Consider the following 18551-nt stretch of genomic DNA (forward strand, 5'->3'; position numbering starts at 1 on the left):
ATGAAGTTTTGCAGTTTTCTTGTTAGCTAGATCACAAACCCTGATTAATTGTTTACACGCACCACACAATCAATGTGAGGTGCTTACAGCGGTTAGGGTGGGCTTACGGATACCTATGGTTCATTATTCCTTTAAATACCAGCCTTCAGTTATTATTTAGAAATGCCAAAAAGCTGCATTATAGTGTTTTTTTTGTTTTTTAATGATTACAAGTCTGTGTACTACTTATGAATCCTAAATAAGAGGTTGACATTAAAGTAAAACACACACACACACACACACAACACACACACGACCACACACTCACACAACACCACACACACCCACATATATATATATATATATACATATATTGAATTTTACAGTGTTTATTTATCGGATAAAATAAGTTAAATGTCACCGTTATTATACAAACAAAAATCACACAAAGGACACACAAGAAACCCCGCCCTCCTCACTCTACCCTTATAATCATCCCCAAGCATGGCCTGCTGGTGGTTCATAATCTAAATTTAAACTATACCAAGGCCAACTGCTCCTCCAGTCACTCTGGGCTCCTGCTGTTTTTCCTGGACGTGGTGGGCTTATTTTGTCAGAGGCCCTCAGCCAGGCAGAGAGGCCTGTGGCTCTGCCCGGGTGAGATCGACAAAGGAGCGAGGAGGAGGAGAAGAAAGAGGGTGCCAGGGGGAGCCTGAGGAGGATCTGCTTTCACAAAGGGGAGACATACTGGACCTGAGTTTGGGATTTTACAATAAACGTTAACTTTCACAGGAATTTGGAGCGTGTCTAAGGTGAAGGTATCAAGATGGCGTCCAACACAGAAGCAGCCAAGCCGGTCATCATGAATGAAGAGGAGCTGAAGAGGAAGCAGAGGGAGAAGCTTAAGAAACTACAGGCCACTGGAGGAAACCCTCGACCCGCGAGATCTCTCTTCCTGCTCAACCTCAAAAATCCCTTCCGCAAGGCCTGCATCAACATAGTGGAGTGGAAGTATCCTTTAGATCTTTCAGTCATTACACACACGCCTCAGACAACTGTGTGTATTTTAGCAGAGATTTCAGTTTAAATATTTCTTTGAAATTCAAGGATATCAAGGCATTAATACAGTCAGCGCAGCATGGAGCCCCGTTTTAAAAATACTGACAGCAGGGCAGGGAATTAATAGCCTTGTTCACCTGTGGTCAGCATGCTCAAGCCAGGTCTCTTTCAAATGTGTGATGAGATGATCCCTGAAGTGTTAAGACTTTTGTAATGTTTCTGATCTGTATCAAAGTCAAGTTTGCAGCCTGTGGAGTTTCACCTGCTGTTAATCTGAGATCAGCTGACAAAAGCAAGGTAGTCTCATTCAACTCGCTCCTTTTTTTTTTAAATGTCCAAATAGTCATTTCAGCGTCCAAGTAGGAGAAGATGAAAGAGCACAAAGCAGGCTTTTGATAGAATGTGGCCCCTCTAGGGAATTTTCTGCTTTTAGCCTCATGTCCATTCCTGGATCCAGACTGGAATGAGTTGATCATACCAATCCAGTGATGGGAACCTCTTGTTCACAGCGTTTAAACGCAGATACACAGACTTTGAGTTTAACAGTGACCTCATTTTAAAACGTGATGATGTGTAAAGATCTGTTCTATTTGACATTTCATTCTGGTATGTTGGACCACATCATAAGTCATTCCTCCGGCACAGTTTAATCACATTGGTATGTGGTTTGGTAACACAGGGCTTAGGTGCTGTGTACAGAGCCAAATTATGGAAAATTTCTAAAAGTCTGAAGGCCAAAAACAAAACTGTCCTCATACATGGATCACAAAATTTAAAGAGCCGCTTTTTTCTTTATTTCTTTCCTGGTTAACAGTCTGTGTTCAAATGGTTCGGTCATATTCTTGGGCTCTGCAGCTGTCCCATGGCATCACACTGAGACATGGTGCTGACCTGGCAGGGGAATTCTCGCAGAGAGCCCCCTAAGGGTGAGAATGAAGCAGCACAGCAGGCAAGATTGCATTAAAGTGGAACACTTTGCTGGCTACCCGGGGGGGCTGTTTCAGGGATGATGTTTCAGGCAGCATTTAAAGGCACTAGTCAGTGCCTGCAGAGCTGATGCAGAGCTGGATCCCTTACACTGAATCACAAACGTAAAATAACTTAGTCAGATAAATAAACTGACCTTTTATTCTTGTGAAAGTTTAAGTCACCCTCCCACTCTCACCCATTAACATCGTAAGATACTAAACATAAGACAATAGACCTTTGTGGATATTTGGGGGGGCAAAATAGGATTTTTGTTGCTGTTTGTTGTTGTCATGATCCTGAGCATCCCCTTCCAGAACCTTTGAGATCATCATCTTATTGACCATTTTTGCAAACTGCATCGCGTTGGCTGTGTTCCTACCCATGCCTGAAGAAGACACCAACAACACCAACTTAAATTTGGTAAATAAACATTCAGCCTTTTTTTGTTGCATGTCACATGACTGTATGAGAAGTCACTGCGGTGAATGATGACTATATCGGTATTTCACTTTCAGAATATTCATAATACATAAAAGAATTGAAACACTAAATTAATCTCATGTTTTTGGGTTCATGAAGGCTCAGTTTTACCATCACTAGTAGATGACTGTGCAGCTCTGATCAGCAAGTGAGTGTAGTAATATTAATTTACTACAGCTTTGAATCAGTGACAAGCTGTGGGATGCCAGACGCCATTTGAATGTGTCCACAAACAACTCGGTTCTTTATTTGGAGCGCCATCTGTGTCTGCATCTGAGTCATCGAGTGTCTCGTTCTGAAGTGTAAAAAAGCTGGTGGCACGATGCTGATGTGTGTACAGAAAAATATTATTTTTCAGCTTCATAGGTGTGTGTTTCAAAGCTGTGAAACTGTTGGTAGTGTATTACAGGTCACAGACTTTACAACCCAAAGACAAACAAGGTGCGCATGTCAGCAAAAGATATATCTGATCTTGCACCGTGCATACATGTGGCCAGTGCTTACTGGATGTGTCCTATTGACACCAATGTTATGATAAATAGATCACTTTTTCTTAGAGGTTTGGCATTTAGCACAAATGTCAGCCATCACCAGCCATCGGTTACTTTCCTACATTAAGTCAATAATACTCCACACATATCTCTGGGTTAAAGTTCATGTCAGTCTTTGTGATTTATAGCCATTTTACTTTTATTAGGAACCCAAATCTCACCTGATCTCTTCATTGGCCCTCTTCCTAAATCCTCCTTAGTTCCTACGGTGCCATTCCTCAGAGGTGAAAATGTAAGAAGAGATGGACCAACCCCCTCTTTTACTGTTAGAAGTAGGTCAGCCTACATGCCGCCACTCCACTGATGCAGGTGATACAGGAGAATCCGCCAATGTTGCCTCGTGTAACCACAGCCACGTATTCCAATAATATGATAGCTTGTAATGTTGATGCGCAGTAGCCTAGCAGGGCAGCTTTCCTTGGTGAATTCGTTTTACTTGGGGTAACACTGAGTAAAAGTCTATAAATGTGTGCACACTTGTTAATGGATGCAGGGTCGGTGATTAGGTATGTGGGCACCAGTGTTTGCTGGTTCAGCTAGAGATTATTGAGCTGATTTAGGGAAATAAACTGCACATACCTCAAATGAATTCTCTATTTCTGATTGTTAGGACTGGAAGTAGGACTGGGTTCCTACTGGATTCTTGAAACTTTATCATACTGCTGTCATATTAAGAGCCTTTTGTTCTACAACATTTATATTCAGATCCATATATAACCACGTCTAGTCTGAGGAAAAATCCCTGTTCTGTGTTCCTGCCCTGTGTCAACACTGATAATAAAAGCACAGAGATGGGGACAATTTGCAGATGATGCTTTCATTCAGCCACTCACATGTTATCTGTCTCCTGCAAACAGTCTGCTTCATCTTCGTCTCACTTGCTACATGGTGTCAAAATGTTTCATCATTCACTCTGCGGGCACTGAGCCGTCCCTCTGTTCAACCTTCTGGAGGTTATGTTTAATCTGCATCAGAATGAACAAACTGGAAACAAAAGATAATGAGCTGCGACAATGCCAGCAACAGTTTTGCTGATCTTTTTTATGCTGTTCTTCCTAGCATATGTTTCACAAGTCTGCCCAAGAAGAGAAAGAATTAAGCCTTTGCTGACCTCCAGTGGCTTTACTCATCTTTCTGTACTTGTGTGCTGCTCAGACAGCATCAAAACCAAGCTCTTCCTTCACATGTCATGTTGCTCTTTAAAATATTTAATCAATCATTTAATACTTTATTAGAGAATATTATGTGAGAGTGAAAGTTTTTTTTGTTCTCATTTTGTTCCCGTTGCTGCAGGAAAGTCTGGAGTATATCTTCCTGGTCATCTTCACGTTGGAGTGCTTCTTGAAGATAGTAGCGTATGGGTTTGTGTTCCACGAAGGGGCCTATTTACGAAACTGCTGGAACATATTGGACTTTGTCATCGTCTTCATGGGGTAAGAGGATGTCTTAGCTGCAGGTAGACAGCTTATTTGTTAAGAATGTAATATATATTAAAATGTGATATACATAAACAGTGTACCGGCTATGGCACTTACGGCTGTCTCATCTTTTCCTGCAGTCTCTTTACCTTATTTATGGATACCGTAAACATGGTGTCAGGTGTGCCAAAGGAGAAGGGTGGGGGCTTTGATATGAAAGCACTGAGAGCTTTCAGAGTACTGCGGCCTCTACGCCTCGTTTCTGGAGTCCCCAGTAAGAACCAATCCACACCTGCTACAGAGAGATGCTGATTCTAGATTATACACATTAAATTCATCTGATACACTGAACATTAGAGTGTATGGGCATGTATTATGAGTCTGTAACAGTACCAAGTTCTTATGGTTCTGTAACAAACTGGGTTTATTTGTTCACTTGCAGGCCTACAGGTGGTGATGAACTCCATCCTTAAAGCGATGCTGCCTCTTCTACACATTGCTCTGCTCGTCTTCTTACTGGTCACTATCTATGCCATCATGGGGCTGGAGCTCTTTAAGTGCAAAATGCATAAGACCTGCTATTACAAAGGCACAAGTATGTTTAAAAGAACACTGAGTGAGACATACTTGCACCTGGGTCTTTACATTAAGCTGTTAAACTTGCCCCGCAGATATCTACGCCACAGCAGAGGGTGAACTGCCTGCCCCCTGTGCTCAGGCTGGTAATGGACGCCGCTGCATCATCAATGGCACGGAATGTCGGCCCGACTGGGAAGGTCCCAACAACGGGATCACCCACTTTGATAACATTGGCTTTGCCATGCTGACAGTATACCAGTGTATCACCATGGAAAGCTGGACCAAAGTGCTCTACTGGGTCAGTGGCTGAATATTGTCTCAAATTCAGTGTGCAGTTTGCAGCCAAATACAATTCACTGATTTTGACTGACACCCTGGGTTTTAGGTGAATGATGCCATAGGGAATGAATGGCCCTGGCTCTATTTTGTTCCTCTAATTCTGCTGGGCTCATTTTTCGTGCTCAATCTGGTTCTGGGTGTGCTCAGTGGGTAAGATTACCCTCCTTCCGTAAATCTAACATTTTCACGTAAACAGAGAAATAATAGAATAACGTGTGTTTGCTGTTCCACGCAGAGAGTTTACCAAAGAGCGAGAAAAGGCCAGGTCACGTGGAGAGTTCCAGAAGTTACGAGAGCGTCAGCAACTGGATGAAGACCTCCACGGCTACATGGAGTGGATCACTCACGCTGAAGTCCTGGATGCTGATAGAGAAGGAAAAGGTGCGCTCCAGAAAAAAACAAAAAACCTCTGAACATTTGTCAACAAAGAAAATCTCGGATTATAGCTGCTTTTTTCTTATCAGGACTCCTGCCTTTGACCAGTGGAGATTCAGACACAGACAGTCTGTATGACCTGGAGGGCAAGAGTCGAATAATCTATTACTAGTGAGTTTCCCACTGTGAAAATTTCTGCTGGCATTCAATATGAAACAGTAAGTTAGAGTTGTTTTTGTGCTTAGCCGCCTGGCTCGGCGTTGGAACCGTTTCTTCAGGATGAAGTGCCTGGTGTACGTGAAAACCAGGGCGTTTTATTGGGTGGTGATGTTCCTGGTCTTCCTCAACACTCTGACCATAGCCACAGAGTACCACCACCAGCCTGAAAGCCTGACTTCCTTTCAAGGTTGATCATTTACATATATATTTTAATAAACAATAGTTTTGCGTATATTCCAGTTACTTATTCATTTGTCCATCTCTTCCATCATCTCAACAGATGTGGCTAGCCGGGTGCTGCTGGTGCTGTTTGTCATTGAGATGTTTGTGAAGATGTATGCTCTGGGACCCAGGGCATATTTCATGTCTCTATTTAACCGTTTTGACTTCTTTGTGGTACTATGTGGTATCCTGGAGATGATCATGCTGTCTGCAGGTGCTGTGGCTCCCCTGGGTTTCTCTGTACTCAGGTGTATCCGCCTGCTGAGGATCCTCAAAGTCACAAAGTAAGCCAAGATCGCGTAAAATATCCCCGTAATATCAGTATAAGCTATTATAGCGTAACCCGTTGCCATTTACCACCTCTCGTTTGTGTTTCAGGTACTGGAAGTCACTCAGTAATCTTGTGGCCTCGCTCCTTAACTCCATTCGCTCCATTGCCTCGCTCCTTCTTCTTCTTTTCCTCTTCATTGTCATTTTCTCACTCCTGGGCATGCAGGTTTTTGGAGGGAAGTTTAACTTCTCTGACCACAGAGCCAGGCGCAGCAACTTTGACAACTTCCCTCAGGCCTTGATCAGTGTGTTTCAGGTGAGACCAGGCACTCGTTTCGTATCCTCTTGTTTAAACCTTTAAATACAAGAAGCACTCAGAAAGCTCAAACCTCAGAGGCAGTACAATTTCAAGGATAATTTTAAAGATCAAAGGCATTTTATGATAGTTTGACTTTATCTGACATTGAAGAAGAGGTCAAAGATCCAAAGTAATGTGATATTTGGAATCACCACATATCATTCCCTATGTGCCTCAGATGTAATGACTGATTTGAGTTGTTAAAACAGATTTTTGCAATCAGTAGTTTAAATGAAGCTCATTTCACATTTAATTTCCAGTCCTATCCATTCATGCATAACAATAAGTCATCATTTTTCTGCTTTTTAAACTCTTAACCGTTTCGCAGATCCTCACAGGAGAGGACTGGACATCCATCATGTACAATGGAATCATGGCCTATGGAGGGCCTGTCATTCCTGGCATCCTGGTCTCCATCTACTTCATTATTCTCTTTGTCTGTGGAAACTGTATCCTTCTCATACGCTCACACTATTATTTTGTTTTTTGCTTTTTTTAAACTATGCATGGAGATAATGTTAACATTCATGGTTCATTTCTTTTCCTGAGCTCTTTGCAAACAGATATCCTCCTCAACGTCTTCCTCGCTATCGCCGTCGACAACCTCGCAGAGGCTGAGAGTTTGACTTCAGCTCAGAAAGAAAAGGCAGAGGAGAAGTTGAGGAAGAAGCTACTAAGGTGAAAGGGGAAAAAAAGCAAAACCAAAGGTTTAAGCCAGCTGAGATAATCTGCTCGATCTAATTATTTTCCTTCTTGCCGTACAGGGCGAAAATGCCTGAGAAGACTGATGAGGAGAGAGAGAAGATAACAAAGCAGAGGGCCAAGATAGAAGGCATGCCCACCACAGCCAAGGTTACTGTTGTTTCTGGCTTCATGTCACTTCGTTACTCTTGAAATGTATGTAATTTGGCAGCATGCGTATCTAGAAGAAATTAACATCCTTGTTTTTCTTTTCTTTCTTTCTTTTTTTTTTAGCTCAAAATTGATGAATTTGAGTCTAATGTCAATGAAGTGAAAGATCCATTTCCACCTGCTGATTTCCCAGGTAATACAAGAAAATAATTTGAACCTTTCTCAGCGGTGTAATTGTAGCAGAAGGAGGTCACTAACTGCAAGAATTTGTAATCCTTGCACCAGCTGTTTATCAAGGCTGCTATCTTGGCTGTGTTACAGTATAAGTATAGTAACCTGTCATCACAGTTAGACTCAGCTAATTCCCCGTGTTGTGTTTATAGCACACTCCCCTGGTGACTACCATATGAAGCCTACAGCATCATTACGGGTCTTTGCTTCAGGCTTTCATTTGAATACCTCCAGTAATCTGAGCCTTTTCTATCTATTGTAGGTGATGATGAGGAGGAAGAGCCTGAAATCCCTATCAGCCCCCGGCCCCGACCAATGGCGGATCTGCAGCTGAAGGAAGAAGCAGTTCCGTTACCTGAAGCTAGCTCCTTTTTCATTTTTGGCCCTCAGAACAAGTAGGAAACAGACCATCATCCAGCTCAACACCAACCTGAAAACGATATCATATCATAATAAATGTTGCAAACATTTACCTGTGCCTGTGTGTTTTTACAATCTAGGTTCCGTAAATTATGCTACAAGATCATCAATGCTTCGTCCTTCACCAACTTAATCCTCCTCTTCATCCTGCTCTCCTCCATCTCATTAGCAGCTGAGGACCCCATTGATCCCAAGTCCCCCAGAAACCAGGTAAAAGCCAGGTGTAGGTGATCCAACTGAACAATTTCTGTTGGATGAAGGCAAAATGTGACTGTTTTTTCTGTGTGCTTCTTTCAGATCTTGGCCTATGCTGATATTGTCTTCACATCTGTGTTCACCATTGAGATTGTACTGAAGGTAGATTTAACAGTGTAACAGTAGTAAAGAGCATTACTGATGGATCCAGCTCTAATGTCATGCTACATTACATTATTGATTAACCAGCTAGTTTGTTATAATTTGTCTGAGACTGAAGTTTAGAGGAGTTTTCTTGTTGTACTGAAGGTCAACCACTTAAAAAAAGAGTCTCTATTCAACTGTTCTCTGTTTATTTCACTGACAGATGACGGTGTATGGAGCGTTCATGCACAAAGGCTCGTTCTGTCGTAACTCTTTCAATATTCTGGATCTGATTGTGGTCGGAGTGTCTCTTCTGTCTATGGGAATGGAGTGAGTTTTCATGATGCTCAAGTTAAATGAAAAGATCACCATTGTTATTTTATGCTTAAATCATACTAGTTTCTTAGATATGAATTTAAATTGTGCTTTCTGCCATGTGTTCTTGTTGTGCGCAGATCCAGTGCCATCTCCGTCGTGAAGATTCTCAGGGTGTTGAGGGTGCTGAGGCCTCTCAGAGCTATCAACAGAGCCAAAGGATTAAAGGTAAAACACACGCACAGTTTGCTTGAGAGCTGTGAGCCTGAGTGAGAGTCCTCAGAGAGACTCTTAAGGAAAAGTCAAATAAGTGGAAAGTTGCCTGATACCCATAAAAACTGCCGTATTAAGTTTAGCAACTACAATTGTAAAAAGGTCAGGGGTTGGCAGCATTTTTTTAAGTGAGCCACATTGACTTATCCTTCTGAGACTCTCAGTACTCATATGGGGACAATACATTTAGATTTTTCATACGTCATTAACTAATCATAAGTAGCAGGGGGAAATAAAAATGCATCCCAAACAAGAGCTAGATAAGTTAAGCAGAACACCCAAATCCCCCCAAATGCTATACCTTTCCAACTAGATTTACCTCACCAATGGTTTAAATGCAACGCTGCATTGGTATCTGAAAAAACAGTGCAAAATTGAGTGCATTGAAATTGAGTTAAGACCCACTCCATTCCGTCCCCTTCATTTCATTGTATAAGGCTACCTCCCATTGGGTTTGGGGAGATAATATTCCTTTTCTTTGTAGGCCATATTAAGACAGTTTGCTGGCTTTGGGGTCATATTTTCCCCAGGTGTGAGTTAGGTAGTTTCGTCTAGTGGTCCAACCTTCACCTGCAAAGTAACTAGTAATTTTCTCTAAAGGGAATCAATAAATGTAAGAGAATATAAGGGTAAAGTAAGAGAAAATGACTGGATATTTTCAGATAGATATGGATTTTAGGTGATCAGTTAACATCTTGTCTTTCACTTGTATGTCTAGAGTTCTCCTCAGTGTTTATTGGATTTTGTTTGTCTTACATGACAGCACGTGGTCCAGTGCGTATTTGTGGCCATCAAAACAATTGGTAACATCGTCCTGGTCACCCTGCTGCTGAATTTCATGTTTGCCTGCATAGGAGTCCAACTCTTTAAGGTAATTTTTAAATTCTGAACTAAAGCTGGGTGGCCTAAGATACCATAGAGGTGATAAGTCAAAACTGCTCTTTGGTAAATATAACTGCTGAATTGTGTCACTTCCTTTCAGGGTAAATTCCACAGCTGCACAGATGTGTCAAAAGTGACTGAGGAGGAATGCCAGTAAGGAAACCAGCATTCATCACATCGCAGATTTCATTCCACCATCGTCTATTTGAACTAATGTTCCTTGTGTCTGCTCTCAGAGGTTTCTACTTGAAGCATATGGAGAATTCCCTGCAAGACACAGTAGTGGCTAAGAGAGAATGGCTTAACAATGACTTTAACTTTGACAACGTGCTCAATGGAATTCTGGCTCTGTTCACCGTTTCCACATTCGAGGGCTGGCCAAAGTAAGCACACAATCTGTTCTGGTTTGATCAGCTGCATTTGTGATAAGCTTGACTGAGTGAGGAGTTGGGTGGAAAGTGACAAACGAGTATTTCCAGTCAATGGAAATACTCAAGTCATTGATTTGACCATATCTCAGTTCACTGATTTATTCATTTTTCATCTGCATTTGTTTGCAGACTCTTATACAAAGCCATAGATTCAGCTGAAGAAGACATGGGTCCAGTCTTCAACAACCGTGTCGACGTGTCCATCTTCTTCATTATCTACATCATCATCATAGCCTTCTTCATGATGAACATCTTTGTGGGCTTTGTCATAGTCACCTTCCAGCAGCAGGGTGAGCAGGAGTATAAGAACTGCGAGCTGGACAAGAACCAGGTACACTGAGATGAGGCCAAGGGCAGTACTACTGGTAGTCTAATCATTCAAAATAAAAACATGTTGCAACTCTTTTTTTTCCTTTAATGTGTCTGTTGTCTGTTCGTTGTCTCTTCAGCGCCAGTGCGTGCAGTACGCTCTGAAGGCTCGTCCTCTGAAGTGCTACATACCCAAAAACCCGTACCAGTACAGGGTCTGGTACATTGTCACCTCCTGCTACTTTGAGTACCTCATGTTCTTTCTGATTATGCTGAACACTTTGTGTCTTGGGATGCAGGTATGTACATTTTGTTGCCTAATATATATTAATGGTCCTCATAGAAAATACTAAATGTCATTACTGAGTATCTTCAGTCTGGGACCGAGATGAATCTGAGAGATCCTGATTTATATGCTTTAGCAGAACATCTCTGGCTCCTTGCAGGAGCTGATGACACTGACAGACATTTTTCTGAGCAGATGTAGGGGTGGGGCTGTTTGTGCTTCTGTCACCCTTTATTATGTCACATGTTTTATGCTCTAAATAACTATAGGCCTAACAAAGAGACTTCTGCACCTAATGATACCCACAGACTCTGAATAAGCTAAAAGTCCCAAACGTAAAATTAACATTGCGGTCATGTCATCATGCATGAATCTTTACTGATTATTCATAGATAATTGCACCAACAACATGTACACTGCAGTGCACAGCTTGTGCACAGACACCTCTGCAGGATACCCACCTCAGTTTCCTTTCAGGTTAAACATAGCTACTTTGATAACGTGCATTAGAGAAAAAATTATTTTCCCCTGGCAAACACAGGAGCTCGTCAGTGGCTGTGTCCATTATTTATGATGGAGTCTGTTGTTAATTACGGCCCTCGGAAATTCAATATGAACTGAGAGGTTCCAGACTATTTTTAATAGTTTGTCTGGTGACCAAGTAACAGTATTTTGTGTACTCTTCCCAAACCATGAGGGTTGTTTACGTGAGCATTCCCTATAATTCTTTGACAATTCATCCCACCATGATGTGCATGTGAGGTGCTTGTTAATATATATATATTTTTTAAAAGGTTTGTAAAGCAGCAGAGAATGGGATGTGTAGCAGACCTAATTATAAAAATGTCAGTGTGGGCCTGATTTATGTGTTGTAAATGTAATCTTATTTGAGTAGTTTAAGCATCAGTCCTATTACTAAATAGCTGACTGTTTAGTAATCGGACTGATGAATGTGGATTTGTATTTGGTTAGTGCTGAAATATTTAAATATATTTATTTTCTTCCCTCTTTAAAACAGCACTGTAATCAGTCGGACCACGTCACAAAGCTGTCAGACATTCTCAACTTAATCTTCACGGTGCTCTTCACTGTGGAGATGATTCTTAAGCTCATGGCTTTCAAAGCACGGGTAAACGCTCTAACGATTATTGTCTGGATTCTTATCCACCCACTCCCACTGCCTAATGTGTCAGTATGCTTCACCTGTCTGTGCAGGGTTACTTTGGAGACCCGTGGAATGTGTTTGACTTCATTATTGTTATTGGTAGCGTTGTTGACGTCATCCTGAGTGAAGTTGATGTGAGTACATATAAGATTTACGTACATGCATATTTTATATCATTATTAAAGAACAACATTATGAAGTGAAACTGCTTTGTTTGCTATATTAAGACATTTTTAGTGCGATACGATTTAGAATGACCACATGTATTTATTTAGTAATCTTACCCAGAAGCATATAATTGTGGCCCAACAGCTGATTGGCACCAGGAGAACTAGTTCACAGGACATGGTCAGTACTGTTGTCGTCCTTTCCCACCTTATCCCATCCATCTCCCCGTCCTCGGTGCCTTGTGCAGCCTGGGATGCATTTCCATCACAAAAACCACCATGTGACGTCTTGTGCGAGCACTTAAAAAGAGCACAACATCAAATAAGAATTCAGTTTTATTTTAGGTGGTAATGCTACTCGTGCTGCTTAGTGTTTCCTCTTGGTGATCACAGTTTTTATTTTTCAGTCATGGTTGCACTGCAATGCCAGACTTTTTCCATCCACGAGCACAAGCTTGCAGCAGTTTCACTTTTGTTGAATCAAAGCCCATCAATCCCTCTGCCACCCATGCACCTCACTACTCATCTGTCTATCCTCTACAGAGTGCCCTGGCTGATAGTGGAGGACTGTACTGTCTCCATGGCTGTGTAAATATCTGATCTCCACTGCTGCATGTGCTCTGCTGTGTGAGCACGCCACTGAAGTATCGCACTAATGTAACAGACCGTGTGTTGCTTAACCTTCTGGTTAAACCTTTCTGTTTACACTGTCTGCATCATCTTACATAGCGAATATAAAACAAATCTCAAGGGCGTGGCAATATTATGTTGCAGCCTGGTGGGCTCGGTTAACTGTTTTTTTATAACACTCTGTCTATTCAAGACTATGGTACAGTGATGATACTGATATAATATATATGATATAGATATTAATAATATTTTAGTATAATTATAAGTAGTATATATTTATATTTTCCGTAACAGTAGGAAGTATTAATCATTGCTTGACTGCAAAAACAAAGTTAATATGTCCAAAATAAAGCGTGTGTAGCTTGTCTATTTTGCATGAGTTACAAGCGGCTTTGATCTGAAAGATTTGTAACTCATCAAAAGTGGAAAATGACTCTAATATTAACCCTATTTTGAATTCATATTTGAATAATATTTAACATTATATTAAATGCAACACATACCGCTGCAACCTCTCACTTCTTCGTCTGCTTTGTTCAGGAGACGAATCCAATGCAAGTAATTGCGGTAAGCCTGAACTCTTCAGACATTTAAAACCAGTCATGTTTTTGTTTTTTACTTGAGGTTTCATTTCATGAAATTCCTTCTTTGTGTCCAAAGGCCTCTGAAAATGCTTCTGTTTCCATCACTTTCTTCCGACTCTTCCGTGTTATGCGTCTGGTCAAACTGCTGAACCGTTCGGAGGGCATCCGTAACCTGCTGTGGACCTTCATCAAATCTTTCCAGGTCATCATTGAAATCGTTGTCGTCGTGACTTTTTTATTTCAAATTTCCATTGCGCTTCCCAGTGATGACTTTTTAATAATGTCATTGTTTTCTGCCTACAGGCTCTGCCTCATGTAGCTCTGCTCATCGTGATGCTCTTCTTTATCTACTCTGTCGTTGGGATGCAGGTACAGAATTCAAACTGCAAAAAAAATGTCACTGGTTACACTTTGCTATTTTTTGTTATTGATGATTGACGCTGAATTTTAAATGGCATTGTTTCAACCTTTAGATCTTTGGAAAGATAGCATTAGTGGATGGTACTCAAGTCAACCGCAACAACAACTTCCAGACATTCCCTCAGGCTGTTCTGATGTTATTCCGGTGAGACCAGGTTCTGGACTTCAATTGTGTTTTGAACACAAAACATCATTTCATTGTTTGGTTTATGTTTACATATCCAGATGTGCTACTGGAGAGGGTTGGCAAGAGGTCATGATGGCGTCAATGTATGGAAAAAAGTGTGACCCCAAGTCTGACTTCCTGCCAGGAGAAGAGTACACCTGTGGGTCCAATTTTGCTGTCTTTTACTTCCTCAGCTTCTACTGTCTCTGTGCCTTCTTGGTGAGAATTCAACATTTTTCTTTATCTATTATATATATTCATATTATAGGGATGATATATGAAACAAACAATATTTATTTATTGCCTATTCTAGATCCTCAACTTGTTCGTAGCTGTAATTATGGACAATTTTGACTATCTGACCCGTGATTGGTCTCTGCTTGGTCCACACCATCTGGATGAGTTTAAGAAGATCTGGGCTGAATATGATCCCGAAGCTACGTGAGTGTGAAATCTCATTTCTTAACTCATTTCTTTTCAAATAAGCCTTGGGATGCTGTTTAATTGGGTATTACTCGCGACGTTCCTCTGATCTAACAGGGGAAGAATCAAACATCTGGATGTGGTGACGCTGCTGCGAAGTATTCAGCCTCCTCTGGGCTTTGGCAAATTCTGTCCTCACCGGGCTGCATGCAAGGTACAGAAAGGCCTAAAGTAGCACTGTGTGGTGCTTGCAAGTATGCAGGAGCCCATATTAAAGTTTTCCTGCTTTTTGTAGCGCTTGGTCGGTATGAACATGCCTCTCAACAGTGATGGCACGGTCACCTTTAATGCCACGCTTTTCGCTCTGGTCAGGACTGCACTCAAAATTAAAACAGAAGGTACGGTATACATGTTTTATGCAACATACATGTTTCCTTCAGCCTCATCTGCTACTACTGTAACAACGCTCCATTATCTTGAATCATTCCTAACAGGTAACTTTGAGCAGGCCAATGAGGAGCTGAGAGCCATTATAAAGCAGATCTGGAAGCGCACCAGCATGAAACTGTTAGACCAGGTCATTCCTCCTATTGGAGGTGAGGCAGTAGTATATGTCATGTTTCACATTTACAAAATAATCCAGCGTCTCTGAACACAGAGTGCACTGTGATTATGTTATGTCTGGTTATAGATGATGAGGTGACTGTGGGGAAATTCTACGCGACCTTCCTTTTGCAAGACCATTTGCGCAAGTTCATCAAGCGTCAAGAGGAGTATTACGGCTACCGTCCAACTAAGAAGAGTGCCTCAGGTCCAGAGATCCAGGTGAGCTGGGGTTTTCCTTTTCCGCTTACAGTGCAAGTAAATGTACTCTATACTGTAAATCAGCAGTACTCAGCTTTATCTCTCGGTGATATGTTCCTCTGTCCTTCATTTATCCACATTCTCCATGTTTTTCTAGGCGGGGTTGAGGAGTATAGAGGAAGAAGCAGCTCCTGAAATGCACAGAGCCATTTCAGGAGACCTGCAGAATGAAGAAGAGATGGAAAGAGCCATGGAGGAGGCAGGAGAAGAGGCCATTTACCAGGTGCAAAACAACGTCGGCAAAGATACGGTGCATTCGTATTCCCATTCTGCAGCACCTTTGTTATGGCCTCCTTTATTTGTTTTATTAATAAAAAATCTTTAGTGGATGGAGACTTTTTTTGGGCTTTTCATCCATTAGAAACCTTTCTGAAAACTTGAAAAGCAGTCAGATGACATCAACATTTCGTTAAACCTGCCTTTACGTTGTTGCGTACTATTTCATTATTAATATGTATCTTGCTTTGTATTTGCAGCGTTCACACCACCTGTTTGGTAACCAGGTAGAGTCGTTCTCCACTGAGCCGGCTAACACTCAGTCCCAACAGGTGACCAACATGCGGCCACTCAGTTTCTCTGAAAGCCAGCCCGAGTCCCCACCAAGCTCAGCCTCAGCCTTGGTGTCTGGTACAGAATTTTTCCCCACAGCTCCACCAAAGAGCAACACGAACAACAACGCCTTTGCAGAGTGAGTACCAAAGTGCTCTCCTGATCAGTATGATGGCGTACCAGTGCCGTTATGAGTGATCATTTTTGTTCCCTCTCAGATTTTCATTTGAAAGAGAAAGGACTCCGGATGAGTTTTACAATCCTTGTGAGGATGAGGAGGCAGGTATGGCACAAGCAAGAGATGATATGCTGCATGTGTTAAATCGAAACCACAGAAGAAGTCCAATCAAAGATGAAGGTCTTTGATAAGACTTTTTAATGTGGCCATGGAAAATTCTGGAGGGATAATAACTCCAAATTAATAAACTGAGACATGAGCCATAGGAATGCTTCGTAATTGCTTATTTATATATTCATTAATGTAATTATTTTACCTCTTTCAGCCAGCAGACATGCCTGGAACTTCACAGTGAGAACAGGCAGAACACAGGTAATATTTTATTGAAGGTTGACTCATCCAACAACAGATTATGCAGGCGATATATGAATACTTACCTTCTCTATGCAGTTCCCTTATGACCCCAACTATGGTGACAGTCAGAGTCAGAGTTCACACACTGCAGCCGACCACCTCGTCCAAGAGGTAGGTGTCAAAGTGGCTGATCAGGTCTTCTTTTCTACTCTAATTAAATGCCACGTCTAACATCTGCTGTCAGGTTTGTCAGAGATGGGTTACGTTAAAGCTAGTTCTGGACTGAATTAACCTGTACAATAACTGAAAGGATTTAACATAACACAATGGTTATTAATACACTAAAAATAATACTGTATGCGAGCACAAACCTGAATGTTGTTGTTTCTTTAGGCTCTAGAGAAGAGTGGACTGGTCTCCCTGGCCAGGGACCCGGGCTTCGTCTCATTAACAAAGAAAGAGATGGCTGAAGCCATGCACATCTCAGTATCTGACATGGAGGGTGTGGCTCAGGGCATCCTCAAAGAACGCTCCAGCAGCATGACCCCCGTTAAAAAGAGGCGTCCCATCCCTGTCCCTTCTCCTGCCCCAGCGGCGGCAACAGTGGTAACAGGCCGGCCAGATCCAGCTGTGAGGAGAAAGAAACGTCCGATTCCCACGGTTCCCTCCGCACAGGGACCGTCTGAAACCGACTCCGGAGTGTAGGAACTGTCACCTGGATTTTACATGGTTATCATGACAGTTTTGTATTTTTAGTGTGTGACTCCAACTCACATCACTTTACCAAGCTTGTTGCTTCTTTGAAAATCTGTAACAGTCAGGATGGCTCAATGCCTGCAGACAGTTGGGAGGTTTCATGTTTTGGTTGAAACATTAACTGAGAAGTAACAATATATCTAATAATGAAACATCTAATACTTCAGATTTGACGAATTAATAAAAACACTGTACTTGTCTCAGAGTAAATGGATTGATGCACTTCTTTCTTTGTAGTGTTTGTTGAGGTTATCCATTCCATAGCCTTTGGGACAGCCACGTCAGTGAGCCGCGTGTCTTACTAATGAGGAATGAGGAAAGTCGGAAAGTGACCTGTGGTGAAAATGTCACTCAGTGAATTCATACAGAAGGTAACTTTACTGCATCTTTACTGTGATGCAGTTCAAACAAGACAATGGCACAGGACTCCACTAGGGGGAACCAGTGGTTTCTTTGCATTCAGGCCCCAAAATATTGAAGCATCTTAAAGGGGCTCTGGTGCTAACAGTGCAAGATGAAGGTTGTGAAGCAGTGTCCTCTGATCTATTAGGATTTCACTGTGTTGTAATCTGTTAGTCTCGAACGAGATTTCTTTTGCTCACAAATGTTGTTATATGAACCATGAAAGGAAACTGAGGTCAATCTAATGGAATTATTAACTACTGATCTAGCTATAATAAATATTTTATGAATTTCAAACACAAACTGAAGCAGTTGAGCGGTGCCTGCAGTTTTTACGTCACTCTAACGCTTCACACATGAATTTGTGATGAATAAGTGTTGGGAGAAATTTAGTAAAGATTTATCAACATACCTGGGGTATGGTTGATTTAGCTTGATATGTCACTGAAACTTGTCGTTTTATTCATAACTGTGTGGATAGGATTGTTGCATTGTTTCATGTTTGTGCTTAACATCAGGTATCGACAGGACTCTTTTGTTTCATACATTATCCTCTGACCTGCTGTCATGCATACTAATTGTTTAAAATTATGGAGATACTAGTCGTTTGAGTTATCCTCCCATCATAATTCTAAAGTTCTAAATCTGTCCCACTAAGGGTTGGTTTTACTTTGGTATGTTCACCATTGGCAAAAAAAATAAATCATCCAAAAAATGTACTTCGAGGTTTTATTTAA

General features: G+C 41.5%; 1 protein-coding gene across 2 annotated transcripts; it reads left to right on the top strand.

Annotated features, from left to right (window-relative positions):
• The first annotated feature begins 548 nt into the window (after positions 1–548).
• LOC102298054 (dihydropyridine-sensitive L-type skeletal muscle calcium channel subunit alpha-1) lies at positions 549–18533 on the top strand. Of its 2 annotated transcripts, XM_005914782.3 has the most exons (45): positions 549–990; positions 2322–2427; positions 4332–4471; positions 4597–4730; positions 4899–5051; positions 5128–5333; positions 5421–5524; positions 5610–5755; positions 5839–5920; positions 5995–6155; positions 6249–6474; positions 6569–6776; positions 7147–7267; positions 7382–7496; positions 7583–7670; positions 7794–7863; positions 8164–8296; positions 8402–8531; positions 8619–8678; positions 8884–8990; positions 9116–9203; positions 10012–10119; positions 10231–10283; positions 10367–10513; positions 10691–10892; positions 11011–11169; positions 12175–12285; positions 12372–12455; positions 13032–13076; positions 13659–13685; positions 13779–13904; positions 14006–14071; positions 14176–14267; positions 14348–14507; positions 14602–14729; positions 14829–14925; positions 15007–15109; positions 15206–15307; positions 15403–15536; positions 15673–15798; positions 16052–16263; positions 16343–16407; positions 16628–16674; positions 16753–16827; positions 17050–18533. In XM_005914782.3, the coding sequence occupies exons 1-45, from the start codon at positions 806–808 to the stop codon at positions 17359–17361; spliced, it is 5544 nt and encodes a 1847-aa protein (XP_005914844.1). In that variant the 5' UTR covers positions 549–805; the 3' UTR covers positions 17362–18533. The 2 variants fall into 2 exon arrangements, with proteins under 2 accessions (XP_005914844.1, XP_005914843.1); XM_005914781.3 differs by having other exon boundaries at positions 15007–15307.
• Positions 18534–18551: the final 18 nt, after the last annotated feature.

The sequence above is a fragment of the Haplochromis burtoni genome, unplaced genomic scaffold (genome assembly GCF_018398535.1).
Source record: "Haplochromis burtoni strain Fernald_Lab_line unplaced genomic scaffold, NCSU_Asbu1 Contig_9, whole genome shotgun sequence".
Classification (NCBI taxonomy): domain Eukaryota; kingdom Metazoa; phylum Chordata; class Actinopteri; order Cichliformes; family Cichlidae; genus Haplochromis; species Haplochromis burtoni.